The following is a 10253-nucleotide window of genomic DNA, read 5'->3' on the forward strand; positions in this document are numbered from 1 at the left end:
TCGCTGTAACAAAATGTTGTTACTTAAACTTTTGCGCTACCAATCACCAGCAACTTAGTTGCAATTTGTGTTGCTATTCAATTAGTGCAGGTTTTGGTCAACAATATAACTGACTCCTTTTGTTTGGATTTTTTATTTGTCTTACTTGTTTGTGATACAAATTGCTGTGTGGAGGTCAAACTGCTTTTATCTTGTATGTGCCTGCTAATTGGTCAGCTGTTGCATGCTGTCAATCATTGCCATGCTGGCAAGAAGGCAGCTCCAAAAAGCCCATCAATGATCTTAAAGGGGAACTGCACTTATTTTGGAATTTTGCCTACCATTGAAAATCCTTGTGTAAGACAAGCACACATATATATTTTTTTTAATTTCTAAATAGTAAATACATTCGATCAAAGATCTGCTTACAATGGAGCCTATAGGGGTTGCTCTGTTCCGCCTATAAAGCGCTTAAAAAACATCCAAACACCTCCATTAATATTTGATATAACTATATATGTTATGTAGTAACAGGCACATTTATAATAACATGTAATGTTTACGTATTTAGCTCATTTTAAGCATACGGCGATGCATTAATTTCACAAACGCATCACGTTTGCTTTTTTCTTCAACAACATCACAGATTACGACTCACTGCAGACTTCAGGAGAGCCAACAAACATAATATAAGATCCCTTACTGTACAATGTCCACTGTCACTGGGATGCCGACTGTTAGGATGTTGCTATGTTCCCGTTTAGATGAAAAATGACTCATAATCCTCGCAAAGAAAACAAGTGGGTGCAACCAAGCATTGTTTTGTGTCTTTCTCACCATTTCCGGGTCTAAATTGGATGTCAAAGTTGACCAACTTGTCGGATTATGTCCACATCCTTCTACTACCAAGGAGAGAGGCATTATTTATGATCTACAATAAACTTTCACAAGCTCCAAGGCATGAAAGCAGCTCACCAGCCGATGATGTCAATATAGCAGCATAAGCTAGTTAGCGCGCTGTGATATAAATAGTTTGTCTGTGTTAACGATTATAATAACAATATCACTAATACTTGGTTAATATTCAGGCCACGAAATGTAAATGGAGTATTGTTGGCACTTTTTGAATGGTTATATATTGGATTTTATGGGCGGAGTAGAGGACCTCCGATAAATGCGTTAAAATCTAATATCGTAAATTATCGGTATCGTTTTTTTTATTATCGGTATCGGGGTTTTTTTTGGGTTTTTTTGGGTTTTTTTATTATATCAACATAAAAAACACAAGATACACTTACAATTAGTGCAGCAACCCAAAAAACCTCCCTCCCCCATTTACACTCATTCACACTCATTCACACAAAAGGGTTGTTTCTTTCTGTTATTAATATTCTGGTTCCTACATTATACTGTATATCAATATATATCAATACAGTCTGCAAAGGATACAGTCCGTAAGCACACATGATTGTGCGTGCTGCTGGTCCACTAATAGTACTAACCTTTAACAGTTAATTTTACTAATTTTCATTAACTACTAGTTTCTATGTAACTGTTTTTATATTGTTTTACTTTCTTTTTTATTAAAGAAAATGTTTTTAATTTGTTTATCTTGTTTTATTTTATTATTATTTTTTAAAAAGTACATTATCTTCACCATACTTGGTTGTCCAAATTAGGCATAATAATGTAATTAAAACACATTTGTCTTCGTGTCTTTCATAATAATTGTGAATGACAGGCAAAATTTTAAAAAAAAGTGTAGTTCCCCTTTGAAGGGACTCGCTTCAAACTGAGCGGCCAGTTTCCATTTGGCGTTTGTGTTTAACATTCAATAGTGTAACATTATTTTTGGACGTTAAAAACTGCTTTTTAAAAACGTGCAGGGGACTTTTCCCCGCAGTTTCCAGCCCAATTACATCCATAGTACTACAGAGGGTGCTTGTGTCTATAGATGTGCAAAAATAATACACAATTCATCAATCTGCAATATCTTTATAGTGTCACTAAAGGCAATTCATACAACGCAGTGATGAAAAAAAAGACCTTGTTGCGCACATCTCTCCCTCCTGGTACAGTTTTGGACAAAAAAGGCTTTTTTATTCTTATAATAAATGGACATGGCCCTATGGTCAGGAAATACTAGAGAACGAGGTAATCGCAGGGGAAATTCTGCGGTTGCAATGTAAATTTTACATCCATTACTAAATCAGAATAAGGGAGACAGCTGAGCTGGATGCACAAACGAAAACACTTTCAAACCAGACTGCCTAACAGCGCCTCATAGCAACATGTTAGCCTACTGTCTGTATGTGGCAGGTTATTTGTGTGCATTTTAAACAGAAATAGCCTCGCACTGTGAGGTGCTGGCCTACTAGCACAGTGATGATGGCCTCAATTTGGCGTTTGGCATTGTGTTACGAAAGTTAGGGGTCCTAACTTTGGTTGGCCCTTTTCACAAACTATGGGTGACATTTTATTTCTTAAAGAAGAAATCAACCATTTGAAAGTTGTCAAGCTTAAACCACAATAAGTCTGTCCAATTGATTGCATGTGCTTTTTAAATAACTGCTTATTTGTAGATATTATGTTGTCATAATATGAGGAATAGTGTGTTTTAATTTAGATCTTTTGCATGTTCTTCCGGTTATTACATGCAATGACGATGAAAAAAAAAAAGTACTCACTGACCTGTTTGGGGTCTGTCTGGCACTAGCTCCACTTGGCCTATTTGGCGCATCATGTATGCTGTCTTCACCTCATGACAGCTGTCTGCATAGGCTGATCTGCAGCCAGCTTCCGGTACAAAAAACAAATATAACAAAATCACCCAACACAAATCCACGTTTTGCAAGACAGCACGGAACATTGCAACATCTCAGTGAGGAAAAGGAAAAAGACGACAAGAGAAAGGTCAGAAGTGGACGGTAAATGTGACTCCTGAGAAAGTCCCTCTGTGTACACTACGAGTGAAAACTGCAATGTGAAGCCTGAGCCTGCCTGGAGCCCACTGCCCTTATAGTGCCCCCACTCCTCTCCTCTTGTGCTCGCTCTCTCTTTCTCACTGGCCTACCCGTCTTCCACTTCCCCACTACTTGATTGCATAATTGACATGTGCAAACATTGTTATGTTTGAAAGTAAGAAACCTACTGAAAACATGTGAAGCTGCCATTGATTATTTAATGATATCATGAGAAATGTACACAGAGTGAAGGGATTTATATGGCCCCATTCTTGGATGGATCTCCCGTGAGAAAAAGGGGGATAGTGCAAACCCCCAATTCGTCACGGTTCATGTGTCAGGTAAACAGCAACAAATGGGGCCTTATGAATCCTCTTCCGACTGCAAAATGTGTTGTTAACCCCTTGACTTATATGCAGCAGCCAATGTTGACTTCGGATTAAATTCAACCAGAACAGAAATGTAAAGAGCCACAGCATCGATACCAAGTGTAGTATCAGTATCGGTTCAATACAGATTGATATTTTTCGTTCTCTTCTGTTTATTTTCACAAATATCTGTTTTGTTATGTGGTTCATATTGTCAAATTGTTGTGTTAATTAGTACTCAGAGACTCAGAGAATACGTCCTTGAACTTCACAGGAAAGGTTTGGGACCAAAAATTGAGCCAATGGTAGTATTTGTTATTTTGGATTTTTGGCTATACAGTAGTTATCTCCAAAAATTGTATGCAAGGAAAAGCAATACTGTGATAATTATATTCATTTGTTTGTATTGTCACATGGTTTTGTATTGTTGTATTTGTGCTGTTCATAAATAAGGTTGTGAAAAATTTATTTTTGTCTTCCAATACGTTTTAATTATAATCATATCAAACAGGCAAACTCATTCAAATTTAACATTTTGTAAATGGAAAGTATCGGTATTACTATCAATATTGGCAATAATCTCCTGTACTGGATTTAGAAGTATTGGTACCATCATTTGCAGTATCGCCCACTCCATGTGGAAAGAATATAAGGGTATAAGCACTACCTGCTGGTCATTGAAGGCACATACAGTACTTTTATTTTTTTTATTACATTTTTATTTTGTAGAAAAAACTGTGGAAAATTAAAACAGTATTTTAGGTAACGAGTCTCTCTTGTCCCATTCTCAAGTACCATTTGCCCCCATTTGTTTTTGTTTAATTCATTAATGTATTCATTGTATTTTAATCTGGCCTGTACAAAATGTATTTCAATATGATTTTGTATTATATCCTTTTTATAGGGAACTTTGAGTACATTTACATTTTACAATCTTACCAAATGTTTGTTTTTCTTTTAGTGTGGTCGATATTCATACTGCATATTTGAGCTTTTACTCTTTCCTGTATGTTTATAGGCTGTCCTCATTTTGCTGGCAGCAAAACAAGTTTACCTTATATCTCCTGTCACAAAACCCAAAACCAGTGAAGTTGGCACGTTGTGTAAATTGTACATAAAAACAGAATACAATGATTTGCAAATCCTTTTCACATTATATTCAATTGAAAACACTGCAAAGACAAGATACTTAACATTCTAACTGTTAAACGTTGTTATTTTTTGCAAATATTAGCTCATTTGAAATTTCATACCTGCAACAAGTTTTTTTTTAAAGCTGGCACAAGTGGCAAAAAAGACAGAGAAAGTTGAGGAATGCTCATTAAACACTTATGTGGAACATAAGTCTAATTGGGAACAGGTGGGTGCCATGATTGGGTATAAAAGCAGCTTCCATGAAATGCTCAGTCATTCACAAACAAGGATGGGCCGAGGGTCACCACTTGGTGAACAAATGCGTGAGCAAATTGTCGAACAGTTTAAGAACAACATTTCTCAACGAGCTGTTGCAAGGAATTTAGGAATTTCACCATCTACGGTCCGTAATATCATCAAAAGTTTGAGAGAATCTGGATAAATCACTTCACGTAAGCGGCAAGGCTGAAAACCAACATTGAATGCCCGTGACCTTCGATCCCTCAGGCAGTACTGCATCAAAAACCGACATCAGTGTGTAAAATATATCACCAGATGGGCTCAGGAACACTTCAGAAAACCACTGTCAGTAACTACAGTTCGTAGCTACATCTGTAAGTGCAAGTTAAAACTCTACTATGCAAAGCCAAAGCCATTTATCAACAACACCCAGAAACACCGCCGACTTTGCTGGGCCCGAGCTCATCTAAAATGGACTGATGCAAAGTGGAAAAGTGTTCTGTGGTCTGACGAGTCCACATTTCAAATTGTTTTTGGAAACTGTGGACGTCGTGTCCTCCAGACCAAAGAGGAAAAGAACCATCCTGATTGTTATGGGCGCAAAATTCAAAAGCCAGCATCTGTGATGGTATGGGGGTGTATTAGTGCCCAAGGCATGGGTAACTTACACATCTGTGAAGGCACCATTAATGCTGAAAGGTACATACAGGTTTTGGAGCAACAAAAAAATTGCCATCCCAGCAACGTCTTTTTCATGGACGCCCCTGCTTATTTCAGCAAGACAATGCCAAGCCACATTTTGCACATGTTACAATAGCGTGGCTTTGTAGTAAAAGAGTGCGGGTACTAGACTGGCCTGCCAGTAGTCCAGACCTGTCTCCCATTGAACATGTGTGGCGCATTATGAAGCGTAAAATACGACAACGGACTGTTGAACAACTTAGGCTGTACATCAAGCAAGAATGGGAAAGAATTCCACCTAAAAAGCTACAAAAATTGGTCTCCTCAGTTCCCAAACATTTACTGAGTGTTGTTAAAAGGAATGACCATGTAACACAGTGGTAAAAATACCCCTCTGCGACAATGTGTTGCTGCCATTGAATTTTAAGTTAATGATTATTTGTGCTTGTCTCAAATATGTTTCTCTGTTCGAACATTAAATATCTTGTCTTTGCAGTATATTCAATTGAATATAAGTTGAAAAGGAATTGCAAATCATTGTATTCTGTTTTTATTCACGATTTACACAACACTTCACTGGTTTTGGGTTTTGTATAAATGAACTAACCTAACCTAACCTCTTAGTTGTATTTGCTACATGCTTGTCCTGCAATGTAAAAACATTTTATCAGAATTAACAACTATGCTATAATCTGTCTCATTTACAGTCTGTAAAGCAGATTGTTCATTTGTGTGCACTGTCCTGATTGAAAAAAAAAACCAGGCCCACTTTTAAATTAAATTATGTAATGAAACATGGCATTAAATTACAGGATTCATCAACAAAGCAGAATAATATTTTAAGAAATGTGTTTCTGTTTTAAGTGAAGAAAATATAATTAAATTTGTACATGAATGTGCAAAATTCAGTTATATGTGTGTCTCCCCATACACTTTCAGTCCAGCACTGCTTGCCTGATGCTACTACATTTTTTAATTAGACAAACAAACAAAAAGCGGTACAATATAAATAATAGATTAGATTTTATATCACGCTTTGCTATTATTAGATACTCAAAGCGCTCACAGAGAAGTGGGAACCCATCATTCATTCCCACCTGGTGGTGGTAAGCTGCATTTGTAGCCACAGCTGCACAGGGTAGACTGACGGAAGCGAGGCTGCCAGTTTGCGCCTACGACCACCACCTATCATTCATTCATCATTCATTCCCCAGTGTGAGCGGCACCGGGGGCAAGGGTGAAGTGTCCTGCCCAAGGACACAATGGCAGCGATTTGGATGTCAAGAGGCGGGGAGCGAACCTGCAACCCTCAGGTTTCCGGCACAGCCGCTCTACCCACTACGCCATATCGCAAATACAAATACACGTCCTTGGCAGTTGGCAATGAGACAGGCATAAAAAACGGTACAAAGACAAAACAAAAGACAGAAAAGACCAAACAGAAAAACTCAACCCCCCCCCCCCCCCCCCCCCCCAAAAAAAAAAAAAAGAAAAAAAAAAAAAGCTAATTAGAATTAATGAGTAAAAAAGTGCATGGGGGGTTATTTTATTCCTTAAAATAGGTAACATGCTTTATCAGTGTCATGCTTCCAATCCTGCTTCAAATTCAAATAACAGTGCACTGCAAAACATGCTCATTTTTGCTATTAATCCTGACATGCTCATTTTTATTTATAAAAAAGTTAACAATGCTGATCAATTTGAATTTATTATCATTTAATGAGTTTATTCAATTTTATTTTTTGGTATCAAATGGTTCAAGTTGGTAAAAAATAAAAAAAGATATAGCTTAAATATGGGTTTTTAATTTTAGGCAAATTGATGCATTTTAAATATTTTCTTCTGTTTCAAACTTTTTGTTGTAAGTTGGTCTATATTTTTTTTTGTCTGTTTTTGTTTTCATTAATGTTAATAAGGATAGTGTTGGGCAGAGGTGTACTTATAGGGGGGTTTATCAGAAAATTATTGAGAAGCATTAGGTCAGGGGTCCCCAAACTACGGCCCGCAGGCCGCATCCGGCCCGGCCCGCCAGCGTCCAAAATCCGGTCTGCGGGAAGTCCCAAGTTAAAAAAATTAAAATATTTTGCTTGCGTTTTGTTTTGTTTTATGTTAAATTGTATAATAATTGTCCTCTATTTACAAGTACTCTTCTTCTCTAATTACATGGCATGTTGCAACCAAGACTTTAAAGGTGTATACCACAGGTATCAAACTCAAGGCCCGGGGGCCAGATCTTGCCTGCCGCATCATTGTATGTGGCCCGCGAAAGCCTGGGAAAAGTGTGTGTTAATAAAATACTTCATTTTTGTTTCTAAATGCAAATAATTTTTTCGATTTTGACAGGAAAAAATTCATCTTTTAAACGTTATTATCTAATCATGCCAAATATTACATTATTATATGGTGTATTACAAAAATAGGTAAATAAAGATAAAAATAAACAGTAGAATATTTGCTTGTCACCTTTATGTAAGATGTATCCATTAGTTCGTATATGAAAAAAATCTAATATTCAAGTGCATAGGCAATAATGTAATAATATGAGGTCATTACTGGTACACATTTATATCAATGCTGTCAAATTATTATTATTTTTTGTTTGATGATTAACCACAGGTTATTGCCCGCATGCATGATTTGGATGGATGTATTGGCAACACTAAATAGTCCCTAGTGTGTGAATGTGAGTGTGAATGTTGTCTGTCTATCTGTGTTGGCCCTGCAATGAGTTGGCGCCTTGTCCGGGGTGTACCCCACCTTCCGCCCGAATGTAGCTGAGATAGGCTCCAGCACCCCCGCGACCCCAAAAGGGACAAGCGGTAGAAAATGGATGGATGGATGGATGGATTTTAATTAATGAAAAAAAAAGTGGCCCTCTGAAGGCAGCCATTACTGCGATGTGGCCCCTTTATTGAAAAACATAAATTATTAAATGAAAGTCAGTATGGATTTCGATCAAATAGGTCTACGAGCTTGGCCATCATGAACATTATTGAAGATATTACAACTGCAATTGATCAAAAATAAATACACAATAGGAGTGTTCATTGATTTAAAGAAGGCATTCGACACTATAGATCATCAAATTCTCATTTCTAAATTATATACTTATGGAGTTAGAGGAGTTGCACTGGACTGGTTAACCAGCTATTTACAACAACGAGAGCAATATGTTGAGATTGATGGTTATAGATCAGAATGTATGAATATTGAATGTGGACTTCCACAAGGTTCGATTTTAGGACCCAAACTTTTTATTTTATATATAAATGATATTTGTGAGGTTTCGAAAATTTTACAGTACTTATTATTCGCAGACGATACAAATTTATACTGTTCAGGAGATGACTTGAAAATCTTAGCCGATAATATTGAAGAGGAAATGGTTAAACTAAAATTGTGGTTTGATGTAAATAAATTATCTTTAAACTTGGAAAAGACTAAATTTATGGTATTCAGTAATAAAAGAAAGATAGAAGTTAGTTTCTCCATAAACAATGTGAAAATTGAGAAGGTGTCTGAAATCAGATTTCTTGGGGTCATCTTAGATGAAAAGTTGACAGGAAAGCTCATATATTTATTGCATGTGAAAAATAAGCTATGTAAAAGTTTATTTATTTTGAACAAGGTTAAATACAGTTTCCCGTATAATACAATGAGAATGTTATATTGCTCAATTATTCTACCTTATTTCAATTATTGTGCAGAAATATGGGGGAATACATATCACAGCAACATAATACCTTTATTTCTTTCACAGAAAAGAGCAATTCGTATCATTTTTACAGTAGGATATATAGACTACACAAATCCACTCTTCATTAGGTCAGGATTATTAAAACTAAAAGACATTGTAGAATTGCATACTCTATTAGTGATGTTCAAAGTTAGAAATAAAGTTCTTCCAAAGGACTTACAAAAGTTATTTGTGTTCAATGTTGAAAGAGCCATATTCGACCAAAAATACAAAATAGAAATCTGTCTGGAGCCGCAAAAAATGAAAAGCCTTATATAAGTGTTGTAATGAAGGCAACACATGATATGTCTATATTAACTATATTAGCCTATCACAATGGCTTTGTGTCGCAGGCTGATGCAAATCTTTGTTGACAAAAATGCTAAAATATAATATTTATTCTACACATTTTTACAACACTGGAAAACATTAGTAAAACAGAGGGTTCTCAGAGAGTGAGATAACTCCTGGAAATTACTGGCTTTAAGTGGTCAAAGGTATAGATGTCTGTGTCAAAGTTAAAGGAAAAACGGCAGGCTGTCTTCTTTTAATGGATTTATTCCAGACTTTGCAAGCTGGGTAATGTTTGCAGTGGTCTATAACGGCACACAAACAACTATCAGAAATGCAGCCAATATTACATACAGATAATATGTCATGAGAATATAAATTAAATACACAGAGGACATAGTCATTCACATCGACGTCCCACTGGGGTGAGTTTTCCTTGCCCTTATGTGGGCTCTGTACCGAGGATGTCGTTGTGGCTTGTGCAGCCCTTTGAGACACTTGTGATTTAAGGCTATATAAATAAACATTGATTGATGATTGATTCACGTCGGAAGATGAGAATCACAGAAGGCCGTATGACTTTAAATATCCAAGAGTGCGAACAAATTTGAAGCAAATGTGCTTATCTGTTGCTGGTGTGAAAGCATGGAATTCTCTCGACAAAGACTTAAAAAGTTGCAAGAATATCTTTGAACGTGTCATTTTGAAAATGCTTAAACGAAAATTAAAAGTATGTTGGAGTTCGGGTGTTGGTGGAGGGAACAGTGATAAAGTCATCTAAACAATTTGTGTTAAAATGGGCCAGATAAATATAAGAATAGTACTTCCTTCTGCTCCTTTCTGATCATGGAAATGTATAAG

The 10253-nt window shown here is 36.4% G+C and overlaps 1 protein-coding gene across 3 annotated transcripts in view; it reads right to left on the reverse strand.

Annotated features, from left to right (window-relative positions):
• The window catches only part of LOC133616415 (glypican-5-like), a 129319-nt gene that overhangs the window by 118789 nt on the left and 277 nt on the right, over positions 1-10253 (reverse strand). Inside the window, exon 2 of one of the 3 annotated variants that reach the window (XM_061975618.2) lies at positions 2671-2775. The exons of 1 other annotated variant lie outside the window; for it this stretch is intronic. In XM_061975618.2, coding sequence (XP_061831602.1) covers positions 2671-2722 — 52 coding nt within the window. In that variant the 5' untranslated portion in view covers positions 2723-2775. Of the gene's footprint in view, positions 1-2670; positions 2975-10253 lie in introns of those variants that run through there. One more of the 3 variants, XM_061975617.2, reaches the window with a different exon arrangement.

The sequence above is a fragment of the Nerophis lumbriciformis genome, linkage group LG14 (genome assembly GCF_033978685.3).
Source record: "Nerophis lumbriciformis linkage group LG14, RoL_Nlum_v2.1, whole genome shotgun sequence".
In the NCBI taxonomy this organism is placed as follows: domain Eukaryota; kingdom Metazoa; phylum Chordata; class Actinopteri; order Syngnathiformes; family Syngnathidae; genus Nerophis; species Nerophis lumbriciformis.